This window comes from Chionomys nivalis, chromosome 17 (assembly GCF_950005125.1).
Source record: "Chionomys nivalis chromosome 17, mChiNiv1.1, whole genome shotgun sequence".
Classification (NCBI taxonomy): domain Eukaryota; kingdom Metazoa; phylum Chordata; class Mammalia; order Rodentia; family Cricetidae; genus Chionomys; species Chionomys nivalis.
The window spans coordinates 1,592,454-1,616,788 of record NC_080102.1 but is presented as its reverse complement, the minus strand read 5'-3'; the positions used below and the strand labels follow the sequence as shown (position 1 = coordinate 1,616,788).

Genomic DNA, 24,335 nt, shown 5'->3' with positions numbered 1-24,335 from the left:
AAGCAACACTCTGTGGCAGATGAACAAACTGTCTGACACAATTTGAGCTTGCTAAAGCAAGAAAGTCTAACCTATTCCCGTGTTCTCTTCCTCGTGAGACAAGCCGTTATATAGGCTCAAACAATATTTAAGAAACAAAAATTGCATTTATGGAATTCGCCAACAGTGTATGACGAAGAAACCACATTTTAGGCAAGTTATGAATGGAGCTAGCTATATAACGTGGAAGGAAGATAGTCATGTTTCAGGGAAGATTTTCTCTGGTTCATCTTTGGAGCTTTGCTGTGCTTTTTCCTATGGTGACAATGTTTTCTGCCCCCATCCTGGGCTTACTTGTATTTGATTGGAGGACAAGTCCAGTCGAAGCTAGATGACATCTAGGTCGTTAAAAATGAGGGGGGTCCCCCTTCCACTTTTTTTGTTGTTTTCCGAGACAGTTTCTCCGTAGCTTTGGAGCCTGTCCTGGAACTTTCTCTTGTAGACCAGGCTGGCCTCGAACTTACAGAATCCACCTGCCTCTGCCCCCCAATATCTAGTACATTTGCCACTTAATTTGCTGTCTCCCATCTGGTTCAGAGAGGACGAATTCATTCTGTCTTCATCTACTCAGTATAAGCCCCATCTAGTGAGGCACTGACTGCTGAAGAATACAGATATCACGGGTGATACTGAGCATTTAAAACACTGGCGAATGGGGGGGCTTGCAACCCTCTCCTACAACCTGGGCACCTGCATACGCGGCATTTGCGTACACATGTGCCTAAGAATTGTTTTTAGATTTATGAGTATGAGTGCTTGGCTTGCAGTTATACTGCACGCATTCCTGGTGCTCCTGGAGGCCAGTAGAGGGCATCAACTCCCTGGAACAACTTAATGGATGGCTGTGAGCTGCCACGTGTGCTGGAGAACAACCTGAGTCAACTGTGAGAACAAGTGCTCTAGATTGCTGGGCCATCTCTAGGACAAAGGCATGTTTAGTGTTGCCCACATGCATTTAAGTGCTCCATGTGCATGCCCAGTGCCCAAGGGGCCCAGGTGCTGGTGCTGGCTCCTCTGGAACTGCAGTTAGAGGTGGTTGGGACTCATGGGTGCTCAAGACTGAGTCTGGGTCTTCTGCAAGAACAAGTGCACTTAGCCACCAAGCCATCTCCAGTTTTGTTTTTAAAAAATGTATATGAGAAGTGCGTTGCTGGATGGTGATAGCATTTGCTTTTACTCCCAGCTCTTGGGACGCAGAGGCAGGTGTTCCAGGACAGCCAAAGCTATAAAGGGGAACCCTGTCTCATCCAACAAATAATGCTTTGAGTTGCTAGATGTGAATGTACCCAATTCTCAACCCAGCAAGATAGTGCTGTGAACCTGATTTTACAGATGAATATAGGTTTACAGAATCAGCAGTGAAATGGAATACAAAATGCTTAACCAGTTGCCAGTGCAGCTGGCAAGCCCAATGCTGAGAACACTTATGCAGACAATAACAAAGCTAAGTATCTTGGATTAAACTACATAATTTAGACATTCATTAAAACTATTATAAACAACTTATAAACAAGCACCACGCATTGAAAAGAACAAGTTAATTTTAAAAAGACCCCCATGTGTCTGTTTATGCATGCCCATTGGGTCCCTTGTAGCTGGAGTTAGGACTGAGCACAGCTGGTAACCCTGTCCGGCAGCAAACGCTCTTAACTATTGCATCCAGTCCCTCATCTGCAAAACATGATGCCTTGCCTGTAGGCCTTTGTTTCTCATGAAGCTTTCCTGTGTTGTGTGTGGTTGTGCCACTAGAGGGAGCTTGAATAAAGGCCAGGCAGTATGGGCATGGTTCTCCCTCAATCTTTGTCGTGAAAACATTTATTCTGAGTTAGAACATTTGCACCTGGGAAGATTCTTCAGATAAGATGGAGGAGGCCTAGGAAATTATTATTGCACTCAGCTCCCTGTGGGAGGACATTTGATGAGAGCAAAGTATCCATATTTTGGAAAAACAAATGATGGGAAGCTGTTACTTGTTAAGTGCTGTCTTGAGGTGGTCTGCACATACATATATATCTTGAGCGGCTGATTGTGTCTGTTCATAGAAATTACTGAAATGCTAGACTTTGTCTTTGGATTTTTTTTCTGATAGGATCTCAGTATGTAGATCAGGCTGTCTTTGAACTCACGAAGGTATACCTGCCGGTCTCCCAGATTGTCATTGACTTTTAAAATTGATTTGAGGGCTGGGATGTGACTCAGAGAGTGGTTTCCTCCATGCATAATCCTTAGCACCACATAAACCAGGTGTGGCGGCACATTTCTGTAGTCCCAGCACTCAGGTGAGGCTTGAGGACAGCCTGGGTTACATGAGATACTGTTTAACAACAACAAAAAATTAGTTTTGGGTTTCACTGTGTCTTGGTAGGGATTTTGGAATTTCTGCAAACAAATAGCATTTCTGTGGTATGGACTACCCAGTGACTCAGTTCTGATGTTTAGGCTATTCCTAACTTGTCGCTTTTGTACCCTAGTGTCTCTGCTCTGCAGGTCTCTCTCTTGTGTATGTTAAAAGCCATTTGGTTTGAATCAAATGGTATGGCAGCTGCTATCATTACAGGTCTCTGTTTCCAGAGCCTGCCCGTGTACTCTCCCTAGCAGCCTGTAAGAACCTGTATTTCTGCATTGGTAGCCACCGCTAGTCCAAAAGTGGTCGTACCAAGCTCATGAGCAAAAAAAAAAAAAAAAAAAAAAAAAAAAAAAAAAAAATTTAAATTTGTTTTATTTTAGGGGGTATAATAGATTTTTTTTGTCATGTATGTATATTTTATATTTAAAGTTACAGTGAGACAGGGCTTGGTGCCACATGCCTGTATTACCTGCCAGTGCAATGAAGCAGGAGAATTGAGAGTTATAGGCAGCCTGAGTTACAACCTCAGCAAATTTGAGACCCCATCTCATATTTAAACTAGGAATTTTACTCAACATCATTTTCTGGAGTGGTGAATTTTAATGTGTAAGACTTATTGCAGAACATAGGTCCCATGACTTTATCCATACGTCCATATACATCAAGGTAAATTCTAGTACAAAAACATTAGCAATTTGTGGGGTCAGTTTTCTGCAGAATTGTCAAATGAGATTTCAGTGCTAAGGCAGGAAGGCAGAAGCAAATTGTACCCACAGCAGGTCACATAACACGAGACAGCTCACTTATTTTCAGGGTAAACTCTTTAGACTTCAGAGGGACCCCTCCCCCTTAGTGTCTCCATTTTCTCTTTGTACAGCAGTCCAGTGTCCTCTGTACTGGTTGTGATTTGCTTTACAGCTTAGAGATTTGACTCTGGTTGAGCTTTGAGGCTCCACCACGTTTTTTTTTTGAAATCTTTTTGTGATGTATAAACACAGGAGAGCATTTTTTTTTTTTTTTTTTTTTTTTTTAATTTTCGAGACAGGGTTTCTCCGTAGCTTTTGGTTCCTGTCCTGGAACTAGCTCATGTAGACTAGGCTGGCCTCGAACTCACAGAGATCTGCCTGCCTCTGCCTCCCGAGGACTGGGATTAAAGGCGTGCGCCACCACCGCCCGGCGACCGGAGAGCATTTCTAGTCTTCATCTGTATCGTAGGCGGTTTTCCAAGGCTTCCATTCTCTGAGTCATTTCTTCTAGTAAATCTCATTAAGGAAGAGGAACCTGGATGCCTGCTTTAACTTACAATCAAGTACAACTTGAAATGATTACTAAAAGTTATTTTAAAAAGACTTTGGGCTTAAAAGCAAACTGTCTCATATTTTAAAACCCTTATACATTTATAGTGATTCATTTAACATGCCATTAAGACAATATATTTAAAAAAATTCATGTTAAGCTCATTTTCAAAACATCAAAGCCAGATATTTCAGTTTGAATTTGGGTTTTCCTTAAGATTTTTAAAAATGTTTTCTAACTACATCCATGTTGCTTATAATTTACCATAGTGCTACTCTGGGAGCCAAAACTGATTTGGGAAATATATAAAGAAAAGGATCGTGCCTTACAGGGTAACGGGAAGTCAGCAGAGAGGTATGGGAATTGGGTTCATTGATGGCAGACCAAGAGCTGAGGTGCAAGTGGCCTTGAATGCTCTTTCACAGCCTTCAGAAGGGGTCGAGAGGGACAGGAAGAAATAGTTAAGTATTTAAGCCCCGTAATTCCTATCTGCTCCCACGACAGAGTGACAGCCCAGTTTTATCTGTGTCATTTACTGTCAGGAAGATTTATTCCACATGGAGGACCAACCCCTCTTTCCCATCCTTACAGGAAGAATTGCATGTTCTTGGTAAGCCTGTTGGCATGGGTAGTTCAGAATTAAGCTATTTCTCTGTGGACTAGTTGATGCTCCCTGAGCTCCGTATCAGCCAGCTTCAGTAAGCTTACTGTAGTTTTAAGTTCAGAGCAGCTGGCAGTGTGTTCAGTGTGTAAAAGCACCCATCACTCTGTCATCCCGGAGCATTCCTGTTTAAATGAGTCACTGGACTTTGTTCCCTTGGTAGAATTTTTCATCTCTTAAGAGTGCTGATATAAAGGATCTCGGCTGCCAAGAAGAAAAGGGAAACACCCTGTTCTTCAAAATCTGCACATACATGCAGCTTCTGCATGGTTAGGTTAGGGTTGAAGGTTTAGAGATTAAACTGAACCTCTTCATTCTACAACACACTTTGCCTAGACCTGCATTCCTAGTGTTTATGCATTAGAGTTAACTGCCTCCCCACTTAGGCTTTATATACTGCCTGATGCCCTTAATGCTGCTGTTCCTATCCTTGCCAGCAGATGACAGCTTGACCATGGCCACTAAGCTTGGCTTGACTTCCACTCTCAACACTGATGAGGCTGCCTGTTATAGAAAGGGCCTTTCCTGGTTCAGCGTTGCTGGCTTGGCTGATGAAGTCTGCACAGTTATCTGTAAAGTTTTGCTACTCTTCTTTGCATTGCATACAGAGCATCTATTGAAAAAGGATATAGCGCTGGGTTAGTTTTCTTACTTCTTCATTTGCAAGGTTCTGGAACATTATAAGGTTTTCACATTTGCATTGGTCTTGGCTTTCTTCCAAAGGACTTCCTGAGGAAGCAGATGGAAAGAGTTCACCTCTGTCTTTCATACACTTCCCAGACACATCATAATGGTGCTGAGTCAGTACACAGGAAACCATAATGAAAGAAAATGCTCAGCCTCTTCCACACATCCAGACCCAGGGAATTAGGTACTGGGAAAGGGGCTTTCGCTGCACAGTGGGAGTCAAGACTACTGCTTCTTTTAGTTTAGCTTTTACTTATTTACTTAATTTCCTCTTTTTTTTTTCCTACTTTAAGTCTGTTGGCAAGCTGAAAGGCTGTTGCAACTTATCTGGTAGTGATATTTCACTTGGAATTACCTGAAGACTTTGTTGAGTGGGAAAGCTTTTGTGTAGATCGTGAAAGATTGTCTTCTTCAAACAGATATCTATGCTGCACTGCAAAATTAGAACAGGAGAGTAGGTCTCGGATATTTATGGTGATTGGCTCAGATTCTGTAAGGAGAGAAAACCGAATTCAAACCTGCTTCACGCTCTTGTGGTTTAAAGCAGGCACCAGCTGGTGCAAGGCATTGGGTATTCCTCAGTAGAGAGCTTTGCTTTGAAATATTCTGTGACGTAAGCTGTCAGGATAGGTGGTAGCCACCAAATATGGCGTCAAGGACAGTAAATCCCTTGGCTGGCATTTAAATCTATGGTCACTTTACAGCTTGTGTCTGCAGGGAGACGGAAATGAAGCTTCTGCTTCAGTGTGGGTGGATCATACAGCCTTTGGAAGCTCACCTGTTGGCTGGTGGACCTGCTTTGGTGGTTCCCCTGCTGGGGAGTCCTGTCTTCCATCAGAGTCTTCTAGAGCTGGGAGGAAAGAGATGGCTAAAGAGTGGCGGTTTCGCACCTGCTCTTTAGAACACTGCTAGAACCCAAAGATTCTGTGATGTATGACCATGGTGGAACAGTTCTCTCTCTGAAGAGAACATAAATAGCATCTAGAGAATGCTCCCCTCCCCGTGCCATGTCAAGGAAGGGAGGCAGAACAAGTTTCTGAAAGATACTTGTGTAATCCCTACAGCTCTACCGGCGACATTTCCCTGAGAATGAAAGAGCAAAAATGTGCTCCCCGCTTTGGGATCTGGAAGGCTTTCCCCTGTGGCTCCCCTTCACCCCAGGGGAGAAATAAGACATCATGGGCTGCATTGTAAGTGTGTCTGAACCCAGGATGTGAACAAAAGGGGAAGTGGTAGAATCCCAATGTAAGCATAACTGGATTAATAAGTGAACTGGAGAAACTACACAAAATGTCTGGAATCTAAAGGATAGTCGTATTTTTTAAATAGAAGTCTCCTCGAAAGGCATTTTTTAGGTGAACTTGTAAGGATAGATATCCCCTTCCACAAATACCCTGAAATAGTACTTCTGTTCTGGTTTCTTAATGGTGCCTTCTTGCTTAAATGATCCCTTCTCTAGGTTTGATGAGGATTAAAAATGGCATGTTAAGACATTGGGCACAGAGTTGGTGCTGAAGACATGGCAGCTATCATACCTGTCTTTACCTCTCCTGCATTTTCTCCGGCTGAAGTGTCTCCAGTTGTCGCCTGTCTTGGCCAGCAGGGTGGTATTTTCTGAGGCCCTGTGGCCAAGGCCCACCCTAGCTATGTTCTACAGTACCCTGTGGCCAAGGCCCGCCCTAGCTATGTTCCACAGTACCCTGTGGCCAAGGCCCGCCCTCGCCACGCTCTACAGTACCTTCACAGATGCCTTGCTTCAGCTTTTCACTGATCTCGCCCATTGTGCTGAAGTCCTCTGCGTAGAAGAGATGCTTGTCTGTGGGTTCAGAGGCAATCTCCTGTAGTTCTTCCTCAATGGCTTTTCCTACCCCAACAGCATACACAGTGATACCTAGGCAACAGGAATTAGGATAAGATACAGTTGCACTCCCAGGGTCTGGACATTGTACTGTGCTCAAAGCCAGTGAGATGTTAAGTGATGTGATTTGAAACATTAATATCAACACCTCTTTATGTTTTTCAGCAGGAGGACTGCTATGAGTTTAAAGCCATCCTGTGCTACCTTCTAATTCCTGCCTCAGCCTTCCTAGTGCTCAGACTACAAGCATAAGCCACCACGTGAATATTCTTTTGATCCACTTAGGGCACCTGATAGTGCCTTTAGTGCTAAGGAGTTTGGGCTTACAAGCAGACTGGTGGCTTATGCTTGTAGTCCTGTGCTACATAGTGTGCTTGAGGTCAGCCTGGGCTAGAAAGATCCTGGTTTGAAAAAAAAAAGTGTATGTCTGTCAGTAAAGTTGTCACCAGAAATCCATTAAAAAATCTTCAGGTGACTCTGTAGGGGACCAGACTGCTGGACCAGCTGCATGTTGTAGTTAAATAGCACAGGCTGAGGTGATTGCACTGGAGGTCACACACTGAGCACTAAATCTTATTACTCAGGCTCGAACATTTTATTGAGTGTCTTCAGGGTCCCATTACAGTCTCTAGATGGCAGTCTAGTCAAGGTGAATTTTTAATGGCAGTTGCCAAACTGACTTTCTGTACTCAGACTCCTAAGGCCAGCTATGAATCCAAAAGACCAGAACTTTGGGTAATATAAACCACAACGCCACCCCGTATTACCATTGGCCTTGGCTTTGCTGGCCCACTCGGAGACGTCGTCCTGAGCCCGTCCATCGGTGAACACAATGGCTACTCTGGGCACCCGGGTAGAGAGGGGCCTGGCCCCTTCTACTTGGGTAAAACTTCTCTCAAACATGTGTTTCAGGGCCAGTCCAGTCATAGAGCCTTTGCCCATGTATTTCATGTGGACCACAGCTTTCTTCATGTCCTTGGCTGAGCTGAAGTCCCTCAGGGTAAACTCCGTGCGGACCTGTGTGGAATACTGCAGCAGCCCCACCCGAGCCGCTTTGGGGGAAACTGCCAGGGAATCTATAATCCCAGTGACAAAATGCTTCACGATCTCAAAATTGTCTTCTCCAAGACTCTTGGACCCATCAATCACAAAGACTAGGTCAATTGGGCCTTCAGTGCATCCTATAGGGACAGAAGGAAAAGTGGCCTGGTTACAATGTTAGAGATCAGCTACATACAAAAGTATAAAGAAGCATGCTTCAGCAGGAGGCATGGCTGAGTTCGGAGATCTCTGTTCTTCAGCGAGCACACAGGACAGAGGAGTAGGGAATCTCACAAGCTACACAGTATCCACACATTGTAAAGGAAACCACATGGTGATCACTGGTAGCCAAGCCTTGCAGTGACTGCATACAACATGGTAAAGAATTAGAGCAGTGGTTCTCAACATTGCTAATGCTAAGACCCTTTAATAGAGTTCTTCGTGTTGTAGTGACCTCCAATCATAAAGTTATTTTTATTGCTATTTTATAAGGCAACCCATGTGAAAGAATCAATTGACTCCTAAATGGGTTGCTACCTACTAGACGACTATACCAAGGCAGTTCTTTTTGCTTTGTTGTGGGAGGCAGATAGATAAACACAATAATTGATATATAGTATTTTGACTGGCAGTTGAGATGATTAATTTTTCCTCAGGCATTACTTCTCCCAAGAAGCTTCCACAGTAACCCAGCTTGTGTCAGCTATTCTCTGAATAAAATCCCCAACACATTAGTTTATTCGATCAAAATCAAGTTTCTGAGTATTTGCTTTGTGAAAGGCAGTGGACACAGCAGGATCATGTTTATGACTAACACAAAATATCTGACACCGTGTTGCTTAAGTCCATTGTGTCTTAAGCTGTATCCATGTGGGAGGATAATTATTTAACAATGGGTCTTTCTCCCCTAGTCTAGATTGTCCTTCAGTAGATACTATTTGTCATTTATTTTTGTAGCCATAACTGTTTGGCACACAATAAATACTCAATACATTATTACTGGCAGAATAAAAGAACAAAGTGGTATGTATCCATTAGGTAGTACAATTTAAGTACCCTACTGACTTACTAAGGCTTAAAAATGTATGATTACTGAATTCTTTACCCAAACCAAGGCTTTTTGGGCACCTTTGATGGTTGACAGTAAAAAGTGAAAATGTTTTATGCAAATATGTAGGCAATTTGGATGCCGAGAGACTTTGTTCTGTAGGGCTGCATAAGAGAATTGTAACAATCCTAAATGAATGATCTCATTTCAAACAATCTACGGTATGTTATTATAATAGATTCTCTTTTATATATCGAGCAGCTGTCTAATCTTTCAAAGAGAAGCACAGTAATACAGCAAGTAAAGACATATATATGCAAAAATACTTCTGTGCCCAGTCAGCAAAATATGCTAATAGGAGTGTGCATGTGTGTGTGTGTGTGTGTGTGTGTCTGTGAGCATTGGGGTTGGCTTCTTTATTTCATTAAGCTCTTGTCCTAATTAGTTAATCTATTGATTCTTTAGCCATGGAAGGGAAATCAGGAAAGACTCGTGGCATGTATGTGGCTCTCCAGCAGATGTCACGGGTATTGAGTGAGTCGTGTATGTAACTCTCCAGCAGATGTCACGGGTATTGGGGGTATCATGTATGTAACTCTCCAGCAGATGTCATGAGTATTGGGGTGTCATGTATGTGCTCTCCAGCAGATGTCATGTGTATTGGGGTGTCATGTATGTGGCTCTCCAGCAGATGTCACAGGTATTGGGGGTTATCATGTATGTAACTCTCCAGCAGATGTCACGGGTATTGGGGGTGTCATGTATGTAACTATCCAGCAGATGTCACGGGTATTGGGGGTATCATGTATGTAACTCTCCAGCAGATGTCACGGGTATTGGGGTGTCATGTATGTGGCTCTCCAGCAGATGCTTACGGAACAGAGTCAGCCATTGTGATTCACTAACACAAATCAAAGGTGTTCGGGCTGCTGTTGCTGAGCTTGGCCCTGCCTTCAGTGTACACATCTATGTTTATGGGAGAAGCAGGGCTAAGGGGTCTATTGCCTGAAGATGCTCCAGAAAGAATTGCTCCACAGCCAAATGGGAGCAGAGAGTCAGTTCTGGTCACTCACTCTTACAGCGCTTCCCATCCTCAGCCAGGACAAAGCCCTCTGAGCACCGGCACGTATAGAAATCTCCGTTGTTCACACATATGTGCTCACAGCCGTGGTGGGTCGACTTGCAGACATCCTTTCCTGGAGAAAACGTGGGGAGATGAAGGAAGTCATCTACTTTACAGAATCCATCATTGCAGTCCATGCCAGGCAAAGATCAAGGGCAGCTCCCCTTAGAAGTCTTGCTCCTCCTGGCCCTGGATTTGTTGTTTAATTTTGAATGACTAGATCGGCTTTTGCTTCCGATTTTTTAGTAGAGATCCCAAATACCCCATGTCGGTTATCTAATGAGCTTCGCAGAGGTGAGGTAATTTGAACTCCTTGAAGTAGTTATGACCCTTTAATCCCCACAACACCCCGGAGACACGGCTAGGTATACACAGGGAATAAAGGAAGCAGGGGATGCCATGTGTCTGACTGAGTTGTGCAAGGTTGTCCAGCCAGACGGTGGTCCAGTTGAGGCACACTTCCTCCTGATTGTACGACACCCCAGGGCTTCGTCTACCCTTTAAAAGTAGAAACCTTACATGAAATTGGGATCTGTAACTATGGATACCTCTAGGAAGTGGGGAATAGTGAGAGTTAATTGAGGGCTCAGATTGCAAAGCTAGAAAGAGTTCCTTTTATACAACTGCTCAATGTATTGACCAAAACATATGCTGACTGAATAGGAAAATACGACTCAGGCAGACCGTGGATGGTCTCCATGAAAGAAGCAGGGCAGTCTGCAGCAAGAAGCCCAGACAGTGCAGTAAGGCTGGGAGTCAGGCCCCACCCACAGCACTCTGTCAATCACAGAGCCTCTCACTAGACACAAGCCACGCCCCTGGAGAAGAGCGCCTGATGAGTTGTCCTGCCCAACTTTGCCGAGAGCTGGAATGTCCCATGGTCTCAAGGGAGAAAACTGCCCACAAAGCAACCTCAAAGGCAAGTGAACTTACTTAACTAAAAAAAGGACACCACAGCAGTGTTAAAAACAAGTAGCTGTTATCAACTCCCAACCCTTAAAGAGGACTGCCTTCTAGAATGGGAGAAAGTCTATGCCTATATTCCAATCCCAGCCTCATTGGGCTGCTCTTGGGTGGTGCAATGGCTAATTCTATGTAAGCTTTGGCTAGGCTATGGTGCCTGCTGTTTTGTAAAACACAGGTCTAGACATTGCTGCAAAAGTCCTTGTGCATGAGGTTAACATTCAAATCAGTAGATTCTGAGTAACGCAGACTATCCTTTGTAGTGTGTGTGGGCCTCATCCAATCCATTGAAGGGCCTAAGGGTAAAAGGCTAAGATTCCCAGAGGAAGGGAAGCCGTTCTTCACCTGTAACATCAGTTCTACTGGATTCCAGCCTCCCTTACAGACATCTTCCTCACTAGCCCTCACAATCCCGTGAGCCAATTTCTTAAAGTCAGGTTTTTTTTTCTCTTTCTCTTCGTTCAGCCACAACATGTACATACATGTCTCTCCTGCACATAAACACTATAATCTGCTTTTTTTTCCTGGAGAATCTCTGTGTGTGTATATGCACGCTTGCACACGTGTGCATGCTTGTGGAGGTCAAAGGTAGGTCAGTGTCTTCCTCAGTCACAATCCAGTTTATTTTTTGAGACAAGGGCTCTTACTGATCCTGGAGCTGACCAATTCAACTAGACTGACTGCAAGCAACTGGGACCCTCCGTTCTTCCCCTCCCTGGGATTCTCTCCTACTCCCCTCCCAGCACTGAGATGGCAGGTGTGCTCCACCATGCTCGCTTTTACACAGGTCCTGGGGATTGAACTCGGGTCCTCTTGCTTCCACAGCAAGCACTTTGCCAACTGAGCCATCTCTGAAGTCCCTCCTAACACTAAAAAAACCACAGAGCCTCTCTCCAGCCCCCTCCTACCTTCATCTTACATATATGGTCTGCCAAGAAGAAAAAGCACTGAAATTATCTTTTTGGTCCTGGTAGCCAATTGCTACCAATGATTCTAGTTCTGCCCACCAATTTGCTAGGCACTTCACTAGGCCCGTGCACCCATCCAACCACCACACAGAAGGCCAAGAGCTGAGAGAAAACAGCATAGAGCCTAATGACTCAGGACTACCACCGAGACATTCCTGACTTGACCCCCTGGAAACACTTGCAGAGCACCCAGAGTTGGGGACTGAGTTTGTGATAGTTAAGAACTCTCCAAAGGGAGGTTGTGAGGATTAAGCCGAGCGCCGCAGCCAGAGTCCCACAGGCAGACACACTGTCCACCCAAGCTACTTACTTCTACAGTGCTTCCCATCCTGAGCCAGCCTGAACCCTTCCAGACACTTGCAGACGTACGACTCGCCGCTGCTTACACAAAGGTGCTCACAGCCGTGGTCTACAGCCTGGCAGACGTCTTTCCCTGAGGAGAATGCAGTGATTAGAACAACCACATCAGCATAAAGTCTACGTGCATTGCCCCTGGACGATCCATCCACCACGACCTCTGGACTCTAGTGTCGCCTGAGTAGGAATGTGAAACGGGATAAAGCTTGGTGGCTCTCGGTTGGGCTAAATCTTCGAACTTTTAGTCTTCAGTGTCGGGATGCAGTTCAGCCTCAGCTGTCTGAGATGCTATCTGACGGTTATGTAGGAGAAAGCCTCAGTGTAGCTCAGCAGCAATAGAATCTACTCTTGCCTTTGTCCCTGGTGTAATTATGATTTAGGGGGAAAAAAAATCACATAACGTCTTGGAATCTTAGCTTTCCTGTCTGCAAATAAGAATGATTCCAGGTGCTCATCTTTTCTTCACAGCTGTTTGGGAAGAGCTTCAAGAAGCCTGAGAAAAGGAGGACTGAGAGATGAGAACCGTTTGCCCAGATTTGCAAACTCCTCTTTGACTGCTATTATTAGGGTGTCGGGGACTTAACCCAGAGCCTTGTGTGAGCCTGGCAGGCACATTTATTTATAATGTTTATTTATGTGTCTGTGCATATGAGTGCAGTTGCCTGCAGAAGCCAGGAGAGGGCATCAGAGTCCCTGGAGCTGGAGTCACAGGAGCCTGTCAGCTGCCTGATATGGGTTTGAGCAACTGAATTCAGGTCCTTGGGAAGGGCAGCAAGTATTCTTCATCACTAAGCCATCTCTCTATCCTTCCATTTTTATTTTATTTTTTATTTTGAGGCAGTGTCTCACTAAATTTAGTGAGACCAGTATGGCTTACAGCCCAGAAAGTCTTGGATTTGCCACGTTCCTGCTTCAGCCTTCTAAGTAGCCAGACTTATAGGGGTATATCAGCTGGCCTACTGTAGTATGTTATTGTTATTGAGAGAGGGTCTTGCTATGTAGAGCTGGTCTAGAATATGTAGATCAGACTGGGCTTGAATCCGCAAATGTCAACTACATCTCTCTGCCTTCCAAGTAATGGCAATCAAAGCATACAACACCACACCTGGCTTGAAGGGTTATTATTTACCAAGCATACCATTATATACAGCTACTTTGTTTTCCACAGTAACCCTCTTCTGTCCCAGGATCCCACCAGGACACCACATGATCTTTGATTGTGTGGTATTGACAGCTGAGAATAATTGTCTTACACCCAAGCTGACATGGTGGACCTCAGGCATGGTCATGTGAGCTAGCGCTAGCAAACTTACTTCTACAAGTTTTCCCATCGTCACGGAGGGTGTATCCCTCAAAACACTGACACGTGAATGAGTCTTCACTGCTTACACATGAATGTTCACAGCCGTGGTTCCCCAAAGCACATGAGTCCAGTTCTGATCAGAATTACAGAAACAGAAGAAAATTATTCATAGATTAGTGACCTATTCATTCATAAAAGACATTGTGAAAGTCTTAAGTTAAAACAGCCTCTCTTCCCATACAATTTATTTCAGGATAGAAAATATCTACGAGCAAAAATTATTATTATTATTATTATTACTATTTATTTACTTATTTATCTTTTTGGTTTTCTGAGATAGGGTTTCTCTATGAAACAGTCCTGGCTCTGTAGACCAGGAACTCACTCTGTAGACCAGGCTGACTTTGAACTGATAGAGATCTGCCTTCCTCTGCCTTAATATATACAAAGCATGTACATCCCATTCCACAGGAAAAAGGGAACAGCAGAAGACAGTTTCCAAAAGGAGATGTAAACGTCTATGACTATGAGAGAAGACACCTAATGCCAACTTTTCTGTGGATCTACAAATGCATGCAGAACACGTAGCCGAGTCATTCATTTATTCAAAGGCAGCAGAGTTCTTTGTTGTTTTTGAGACAGGATATCCCTAGGTATCTTTTGCTTTAGCCTGAGGGCTAAGGTAAGCTTCAACACACCTAGATAGTCAGCAAATTTGTGAGTTCTTATTGTGGGCCAGGCATTATTCTAGCCACTAAGGACAGAACAACCAGTTAAAAAAATGTTTTTGCTTCCATGGGACTTTGCATTTGGCAGTGGGCATCAGGAGTACATGAGAGTGGGAGGTGTGGAAGACAAGAGACAAGCAGAGATGAAAGATAGTGGCTGCTGGGTTGGGGTTTGACATCCCACACAGTATCAGATAAAGAGCAGAGCCCTGGAGATGGAGAGGAGGTGAGTACATGGGCAAGAAAGAATGGCTACACACTGCAGGTGGAAGAGCATGCTCATTATGTTGTGGGAGAGACAAGGAACCCAACATGGTAGGAGCAGGCAGGACACAGCATCGGGGCATACCAGCAGGGCATGTCTGAGGGAGAAGGGCAGTCACAGGATGCTTCGAGCAGTAGGGCCCCAAGTCTGGCTGTGTTTTCAAGTACAGAATAGTGTAAGGGTAGAGAAGGAACATAGGGGACAGATTCAGCCTACTGCCACGATCCTGCTGGTCCAGAACACTGGCAATGACGTGGTCGGACTGGCTATGTTTTTTTTTTTTTTTTTTTTTTTATGTATACAGTATTCTTGGTATTCATTACAGGTGGTTGTGAGCCACCATGTGGTTGCTGGGAATTGAACTCAGGACCTCTGGAAGAACAGGCAGTGCTCTTAACCTCTGAGCCATCTCTCCAGCCCCCTGGCTATGTTTTGAAGGTAGAGCCTATGAGATTTGCTGGTGAACTGATGTTAGAACACAGATCTTCTAGCTGCCTTTCTCCCCCTTCTAGAAACAGGCCACCCCTCCCTGAAGCCTGACTCCCTGGTAGTTTTCTCCTTCCCTCTTACAGCTGTGAGAAAGCCCAGCCACCCTGATTCCTAGACCACAGGCAACCCTGGAACGCTAACCACTCTTGTCGGTGGGCATGGTATGGAGGCAGGCCATTTCCACTGTCCTCTAAGAATGCCCTTTGTTCTTCAGAGTGGAGGGCTCTCTCCTCAGCTTCTCCACCCTCCCATGTCCTGGCCTGATCACAGCTGCCTGTGATCTCTCCTGATGAAGTTCATCTAAAAGGGTAACTTTGTGTCAACTCCTGTTCTTTAACAATGAAATGACGAGCCCACCTTCACATGGCCAGGACTGGCGAGCCAAGGATGACCCATGGCCAGGATGGAAGAGTCAAGGATGACCCATGGCCAGGATGGGAGAGTCCAGGATGACCCAGAGGTCACTGGACTGAGCTACTGAAGAACATCATTGCTGTTTATACAGCTGGGTGACTTCTGGGAACTAGAAGGTTTGTGCCTCTGTGGAAACAAGGCTGATGGTTCAAAGCTTGAAACTGAGGACTGGGGCAGTGACATTTGATAATAGCCATACAGTTAACTGAAAACTAACCCAGCCCTTTAGAAAATGAACAGGATTTCAATGAAGGGTGTGCCCCGAAGTGTGTAAAGGCACTTGGAAGTAGTGATGCTCAGGAAGAATCCACCTACACCGTTTTTTCTCAGAGAAGGGGAAGTCCTCAGAACTGCCCTGCAGGCTCGTTAAGTGTTATTCTCATCAGCCGGCAGGAGAAACTACAGTTGAGGAAAACTGATTACAGCTTGCCAAGACCACTTGCTAGTCAATGGAAGAACCAGATGAAAGATGTTATTTTTCGGTAATGAAGCCCGTGACTTTCCCCAACGACACACAGCATTACCGTCTGCTAAGCTTTCAGACATGGGGGGAGCCTTGCATGTCTTTGGGCAGGAACACTGCCCAAAGCTTTGAACAATGGGGAAATGATGTTAGCTGGAATTTTAATGGCAGAGGAGACTCTAAGCAGAGTTGGGCACTCCAGTTTGCTCTAAGCGTGATTTTCTCCTCTGGGCGCATTCCGGACTCATTACTCATGCAGAACATTTCCCTGTGGCTGGACTAGTTCCTCACATAGTTAAAAGTACCACTAAGTGATCCAGAGCACCAACAGCTGGCTGGCACATGGGGCAACATTTCCCCTCCTTCACCATGAATTTATAAGAATACTCCAATTTCCAAGGTTATAAAACAGCAGAAGGTCTCTCAGGACACTCTTGCCAAGCCCCGATACAGAGCGAATCCTCTGAGCACATTCTTCTCTCTGGGACTCCCCAACCCAGCCCTGCTCCACTAGCTATAGCCCAAGCTCCTCTCATGAAGATTACAGGGGCTTTCTCAATGGAGACATAGACTACTGAGCCCCAGCATCCCAAGCCTGTGCCTGTCAGGTGGCAGTGTTCTTTATCTGAGGGCAGCCCGTGCCCACAAGGTCACGTCCCTCAGCCTCAGCTATATGTCGTGCCAGCAGCTCCTGGCTCAGCTCCTTAGTTCTGGAAATGTTATCCTGGGCATGCTTTAAGGTAATGGAGTTTGCAAGCCTATCTTTTCTTCTGCTCATCCCCGGGGCATCTTCCCAGTCAGTCCTAGGAGGCTTCTGCAGCTGACTGCTCCAAGACCAAAGTCAGCTGTACTAAAGGGCAAACCTGCCTACAGAGGGTGCTGGGCAGTGTCTACAATGCTACAGAATGCACCTTTTACACTTTAGCTTCACTTAGGGACTCCCTTCTGCAGGTGTCCTTGTACCGCGTAAAGGAATGTACTTTCAAGTCATTTACTGCTTCACTGTTTGTAAGGGTGAAAAGCAGGAGTCAACCAAAGTATTTAGAAACGGGACAGGCCAAACGCAAAGGAACAGTACATAGCTATGAAAAGAACGAGGACCTTCCAGAGGTAATTGTGGTGGTTTGAATAAGAATGCCCCCCATAGGCTCATATATTTGAACAGTTAGTTAGCAAGGAGTGGCACTTTTAAAAGGATTAGGAGGTGTGGCCTTGTTGGTGGAAGTGGGTTATTGGGGGAAGTGGGTCACTGCTTAGGAAAACTGCCAACAGGGAGCGGACCCAGCCCAAGAAAGCAAAGTACCTTAGAGTCAACCAAGCTGACAGAAACTGGAGATCTGAAGGGTACTTCGACATCAGACCTGAGATGCAGACTTTGGAGTCTGCACAGCTGGCTTAGCAAGCATGTGTGGGATGGTCAATGTATACAGAACTCACTTCCTCCCCACAGGCTCTGGTGCTTCCACTTTGGAAACCAACTTGGCCTCAGCTTCTCCCAGAGCTGATGACACTCCATAGTGGGCCTGTGCTTCCATGCCTCCTGAAGAAAGGAAAGCAGCCACCACCGCCATCTCTGACTCTGCACTAGAGTAACCACCAGCCTGGGGAAGCTGCGTGCACCTTGACTGTACTTGGTTAGCAAGCATTTGCAGACTGATGACCCATGCCCACTACTATCTATATTTGGAGGCTGTAAAGGACACTGGAAAAATGCTGGTCCAACTCCACCTTAGAGGGGAGGAGACTGATGGCCTGCAAGCAGAAGTGATGCTCTCAAGGCTCCCTAACCTGCAGATGTGACTTGTCTTGGCTGTACTGACCCAGGTAGGTCACAGATCTATCCCCGCTGTGTCTCCTGGTCATCCCAGATCCACGGGGCTAATCAGTCTGGCTAGACTCTTGGAAGACAAAGGAACAGTTTGCTCAAGGTAGGCTCTACAAAGTTTGTCACCTCTCTGTGCCACAGGTGACAGTTCCCACCTGCTCCTGTGGCTCCTCTGACACTCAATGTTCTGACCTCCCCATGGCCTGTCCAGATCGTGAACCTGCACAGGCTGTGGACCATGTCTGGGAAGCTCTTGTGTTGCACCTGTGGCGGTCTCCCATGACGGAGTCTCTAGCATGGGATTAAACATCTTTCCCTGAACTCCATGCTCTCACGGCAGTTCTGTCTACATCCCGGTGGTCACCATCCAGATTGGGTGAGTGACACATCTTAAATATCTCTTCCAGAAAAAAGTTAACCACTGATGGGGCAAAAATTGAATTAGTTCAATCCCAGGAGCTACCAGCACCTGACAAAATATATGCAAAGATGTGAAAGATTAAGTTCTTAAGCGAGCATTGAGACTCCAGCCTGGGGAAGGGGATGAGTCAGACTCAGTTACTAATCAGTGCTGACGTAGAATGGGGTGCAAGACTTGGAAGTCTCAGAACAAAGCATCCCCCACTCAAATCCCTTCTTGTGTAGGAGCCCACTCCTGCAAAGTCAGCTGAGGTTCCTGGATAGGGGATCCTCAAGACCAAAGGAAAGCTGGAAGAAAGAAACAGAAGACAGGACATAATCGGGAGGTCTGTCTGGTCATGCCGAAACAGCCAAACGGCCCAGAGTTTATTTCAAAACTTGCTTATGTATAAAAGCAGAACGAAGCACAGCACAGACGGTCAGTCCGTATCTAATCATAAGACCATTCCTGTCCTTGAGTGAGCAGCCTCCTAACTAGCATGCACTTGCTGCTTAGGAGCAGCCTTAGTTTCTCTCTTGGGGTTCCTGAGGTTTGTCGGCAGCAGTATCCAGTCTACTAGATAGAGTGTTCTTTTCTCACAGGCTAAATCAGAAGTCTCTCACAGCCCTCAAGGTCGTAAGAAAAAGTAGAGCAGGCAAACTTGAAGTCAAATGACTTCTTCAAGCCAGAATGACTCCAGATGGAAACTGAGTCACACATGGGCTCCCACATTCTTGGGGATTGAGAGATGACTCAGTGGTTAAGAGTGACTGCTCTCCCAGAGGTCCAGAGTTCAATTCCCAGCACCCACATGGTGTCTCACAACCATCTAGTGGGATCTGATGCCCTCTTCTGGCATAAAATTGTATATGCAGATAGAGCATCATATAAATAAAATAAGTAAATAAATCTTAAAAAAAAGAAGTTTAAGAAGAAAAGAAATGTCTTTCTCTTTTCTGTTCACATGGGGGGAGGCAGGTCACACATTTAACTAAAGCCTCATTGTGAATGGAGTCTGCCATCTGCGGCCAGGATGGCTCGAAGTTTCACAGTATAGCTCAGGTTTTGGGGTCCTGGAACTGTGTTTCCCACATCTAAGTTATATACCAGGTGAATCTTGCATGTGGTACGGCAGTTGCAGGAATTGGGGGGTGATATGTCCAGGGTACTCAGACTTCAGCAGCAAAGACAGATAGCAACCCCAGGTCTGGTTCTCCCTCTGGAGTCAGTTTACCCCCTCTATCTCTGTGCTCACCAGGCTCGCATGGCAGGCACTTTACTGAGTTATCTTGCCAGCCCAGGGCTAGTGTTTTTATTTATTTAAAAAGATACCAAAGAGCTCAGTCATTTGTTCCCTGTCTCCATCTCTCTCTCTCCATGAGAGAACACAGTTGTCAGTGGGGGCAAGCCCTTCCCAGAGCATTTCCGTGCTGGCATCAGACTTCTAGCTTCCAGGACTATGAGAAAGACATTTCTGTGGTTAGGAAACAATACAGAGTCTGTATCTAAGCAGACTTAGACACTGGGGGCAGGCTGGAGAGTTAGGACTTTGGGGCTGAAGGGGTCTTTTTAGATCAGCCTGTGGTACCTGGTCTGGAAGTGTGGCCAACTGGATCTCTGAGGTTTAAGAGTATGGCTTCTATCCAAACAGTGTCCTCCTAGGGCGGTGCATAGACCACTGAGCTTGCCAGCTTCCAGAGTAGGGTATCTCTGAGCCCTGCAAGGAGAGTGTGCCTGGGCCTGTCCCTGGGAGATGGGTCTCCAGACAGCAATTACACAGAGCTCGCTTTGGACCTCTCTGTAAAGAATCTGAAGCTGAGGAGTGAGAACTGACATGGAGTCTAAGGCCCACTACACATTCTCAAAACCTGTCTATGAATATATGTTCCTGTGCCACCCAGGGACTCTGAAAGACAAAAATAACTGTTCCCAGGTTGAAGGTGAGCGATCAGACACACAGGAAGGCTTTGGAGCCCAGCTCCATACTCTATATTCTACCTGTTCCCTTTCACACCTGTGCACAGGTGTCCAGTGGGTGGGAGGAAGAACTCAGCACCCGTTGGTCAGGGAGTCAGAAGTTTCCATGAGGCTGCTTCTGGTGACAGGTTGGGTTTCTGTATGCAAGGAGGCCGTCCTCAATGGAGAGAGAATAGTGTTTGGTCAGGGACTGTTTTAGCTGACACCTAGGGAGCTATGAGGACGTCCCAGGAAAGGCCTTCACAGGTGGAAAAAGAGGCTTTCCGAATCAAGGATTGTTGTTGGAATTTGTTCTGGGAGGTAGTAGAGAGCCCTGAAGGTGACTGAGGGTGAAGTGGAGGCTGCATCAGGAGTCAGAGCCAAAGCAGAGCGAGCTAGTCTGTTCATTCCCTACCCATTCCACCCACTACCCCATCACTTTGCAAGGCTGGGCCCTGGGAACCCTGACTCCAGATGACACCTGACCTCTGACTCCCAAGGACTTGCAGACAGCAGACTGTGCATAGTGGGCCTATGGAGTCTTGTCTGGCACTGTGTTGATCTTGCATGAGCTGCTTTTAAAAGAAACTTCTAGTGAGGAAAAAAGAGCCCTAAGCTGCAGCTGGAAGAGGACACCTCCCTTCTCCCCCAGTCCACTCCCAATCTATACAGCTAGAACTGGCATCAGAGGACTGAAAGGATAGGACATCTTCACTCCAGTACCCACTACAGCTGGAACAGAGGACCAGGAGAGGACAGGATGGCTTCACTCCAGTACCCACTACAGCTGGAACAGAGGACTAAGAGGACAGGAAGACTTCACTCCAGTACCTGCTACAGCTGGAACAGAGGACCAAGACAGATAACTTCACTCTAGTGTCTACTCGGTCCCTGGGGCCCAGAAACTTGGACGTTGGCTCTCTACACTTCAGGCAACTCCGAGAACGAGTGAAGGGCTCTTCAGATCACCTGTTGTCAAGGAAACCCTCATCTATTGATGAAGGCCTAGCAGCCCCAGCTGGCCCCCATCTCCTGTCCACCAGGCTCTAACTGAAAAGGTACAGTCATGTTATCTGGCTGTGTGTCATCTGGCACGGGGCAGGGGAACACTAATCCCAACCGCTCTTAGCTATGACCACACTGGAAACCTAGGCCATGATTACAGGATGGAGCAGCTGTACTGAATCACTGGAGAGCAGACAGAAAGTCTTCAGTGAGGGGAACAGCTCTGGCGGTACATACATGTCTGTCCTGTGTCGATCTGAGTTAAGTTCCAGCTCATCTGAGTACCTCGCACGTCCTCATAACCATGCAACCAGACACAAAGTTCCCTTCCAGTATCTGGACTTTCACTCATACAGACGATGACACTACGCCTTTAGTCACAAAGTTTACTCTTTAAATGAGAAAACAGGTGGTGTTTAAAGATGGTGAAGGCAAAACTCTGATTATGAGAGGGGCCGGAGAATCAGCAAGGGTTTCAGATTCTGTGAGAGGATTTTAGAGGTGCTACAATTATCTCCCTCTCAGCTCTTGATTGTCAGACCGAAGAGAATAAAGACGGGGTGCAAGACGATGGGGAATTACATCCATAATCCCCTTGCATCTGACTCTGGCAGGCAGGCAAGTATAGATGGTATTTAACTTACCCTTTTCCACACCCCCGGTGCCCAGGCCCTATTAGAGTTGGCTGCAGCGGCACCGTGTGAGCCGCTGGGCAGGGATCCACAAGCAAGCTGCAACACGGACTTGCCAAGATCCAAGAATCCATCCCAAACTGGGAAAATATTTTCTCACAAGAAGCACAGTCATTGCCACACATCTGTGCAGACAGCTCATCCGCCCATGTGAGCAGATGATGATACAAAAAGGTGGACCCAGCATGAGTGCCGGACCTACAGTTGTATCAGTGGCCAAGGAACTTGGTCCTATAACCAGAAAGGCAGTAGCCAGAGAAAGCAAAGTATGGTCTTTGCTTCCATTTTGACACTTTCTCTCAAACAGTTCTTAGTCTTTGATCTCGGTCCAGCTGGAAATAGGAATGCAGGGCAGAAAGCACAATGGCTTTCTTGAGTGGGAGAGACGACGGAGCCTGGAGTTTTGGTTGTGGTTTTTTTTAAATGGAGATGGGCGTTAGAGCCAGCTATAAGGAGACATTTACCTAGACACTGTCACTGCTGACCTGGCCTTGTGCTGAGAGATGAGAGAGAAGACAAGGATTTCTCAGACATCTCCTGTTCAGAAGTAACTGGGGTCTCATAGAGAGAGAGAGCCCCTACTTAGTAGAGGCCATCTCAGACTTTTCCCTGAGTCTGAGCTGCAGTTATTCCATCTGTCCATCTGTCCATCTGTCGCTGGAGTGTGACGGCATGTGCTTCGCACAGTGCTCAGCCTGGCCTGGCATGCAGCCAGCTGGCAATTGGCAAGTTTCTGTATTGTTGGTCACGGGCATGACTGGCTGTGGGTGGAGTGTGTCTGAGAGTGTGTGTTCTCTGCGGTCCTGTTCACAATACATGGATAGAATGATGAAGAAGAGCAGAAGTTTAAGATGTTAGGGCTTTATTCTGCTTCATCTTGCGGTGGGAACAGCCCAAAGATGAGGAATTATGAACAAAAGAGGTGGAGACCGAGGGGCCGATCCCACTTTACAGGAGTTCATTCTCTATGACCAGTCCACGCCCCTGAGAAAGGCATTAATCCTTCCTGTCGACATAATTGCCTTGGAAAACTTTCGTGTCTCAGATGTGTCATAATGGCAACCAAATTCGAACATAAATCTAAGTACAGCCAAATCACAACTCATACCACAGCCACATGCCAAGAGCGAGAGCCTGTTTCATAATGGTGGTGAGGCAGGGGGTGGAGACTGCATAAGCCATTTCCGGGAGCATGGGAAAGAAAGTCTGGCTTTGAGATGGAGGCACACATATAACCAGGGCCCCAGTCAAGCCTGAGCGGACACTCAGTCATGAACACGTCTCAGTCCACTGGCTCCTACAAGGGCCTGTGATGAGTCCTGTCTGTCCCAGGATCTCACAAGCGATCAGACTTACTTGCACAGGTCTTCCCGTCGCTGCGGAGCACGTGACCCTCAGGACATTGACAGGCAAAGGACCTGTCTGTGTTGACGCAGGAGTATTCGCAACCGTGGTCACTCAGCAAGCAGTAATCCGCCCCTGTAAAACCAAAGCCATGTGAGATCCCTGGGACCGTCCGCAAGGCCTCTGGGCTGCGATAGGAATTAAGTAACGCTTCACATTTATGGCTACTAAAAACACTGGTCCCTTGCAGAATTCCCCATAGTCTCCCTGGAGGGCAGAGGAGAACATGCTGATCTTGGCATTGTCTGTACACTTCCCTCCTGTGGCAAACCCTTCGCTAGTGGAGAGGTGGAAGGGGACTCACTGGAGCAGGTCTTGAGGTCATCATTGATGAGGAAGCCTTCAGAGCACTGGCAGACAAAGGATTCCTCCGTGTTCAGACATAGTTGCTCACAGCCGTGGTCTTGCTGTGCACAGTGGTCCACCCCTGCATTAGTCACAAACACAGGAGAACATAAAGGGACTGAGGTGCCAATGCCTTCCTGGTGGCCACAGCAGCCACAGGGAAGGGTCCACTCTACCTCATACAACTGGACTTGCTGGGAAATCAGCCTTGCTCCATGTCATAGCCAGCTCCAATGGACTTGACACAAACCTAGAGTCACTTGGGGAGAGGAACCCTCATTTGAGGAATTGCCTCCACCAAACTGGCCCGTGGGCACGTGTGGTATGTTCTTGATTGTTGAATGATCACAATCCACTGTGAATAATGTCCACCCAGGGAAGGTGGTCCTGAGTGGTGTAGGAACATGAGCCGAATATGAACTGGATGTAAGCCAGCACACAGCATTCTTCTGTGGCCTCCGCCTCAGCTCCTGCCTTGACTTCCCTCAGTCATTAACTGTGACATGGGGGTGTAAGTGGAAATAAACCCTTCCCTCCACAGGTTGCTTTTGGTCATGGCATTTATCAGAGCAACAGAGAAGCAAACTAGATACATCTGAAGCCCTCCAAATAGCGGCTGTCATACAGCTACTGTTTAATGAATGGTTGTTATTATTAC

General features: G+C 46.3%; 1 protein-coding gene and 1 non-coding gene across 3 annotated transcripts in view; one reads left to right on the top strand and one right to left on the bottom strand.

The window, feature by feature from the left end:
* Positions 1-125, top strand: LOC130889264 (small nucleolar RNA SNORA28). Its single transcript, XR_009058531.1, has one exon. It is a non-coding gene; the product is annotated as a small nucleolar RNA SNORA28 (small nucleolar RNA).
* A 2,654-nt stretch (positions 126-2,779) lies between these two features.
* Positions 2,780-24,335, bottom strand: part of Matn2 (matrilin 2) — a 116,029-nt gene continuing 94,473 nt past the window's right edge. Inside the window, exons 9-19 of one of the 2 annotated variants that reach the window (XM_057792171.1) lie at positions 23,637-23,759; positions 23,285-23,407; positions 13,702-13,824; positions 12,342-12,464; positions 10,051-10,173; positions 7,656-8,069; positions 6,769-6,921; positions 5,809-5,880; positions 5,386-5,463; positions 4,974-5,072; positions 2,780-3,642 (exon numbers count right to left, since the gene is read on the bottom strand). In XM_057792171.1, the coding sequence (XP_057648154.1) occupies positions 3,587-3,642; positions 4,974-5,072; positions 5,386-5,463; positions 5,809-5,880; positions 6,769-6,921; positions 7,656-8,069; positions 10,051-10,173; positions 12,342-12,464; positions 13,702-13,824; positions 23,285-23,407; positions 23,637-23,759 (1,487 nt within the window). In that variant the 3' untranslated portion in view covers positions 2,780-3,586. Of the gene's footprint in view, positions 3,643-4,973; positions 5,073-5,385; positions 5,521-5,808; positions 5,881-6,768; positions 6,922-7,655; positions 8,070-10,050; positions 10,174-12,341; positions 12,465-13,701; positions 13,825-23,284; positions 23,408-23,636; positions 23,760-24,335 lie in introns of both variants that reach the window. The other variant, XM_057792170.1, reaches the window with a different exon arrangement.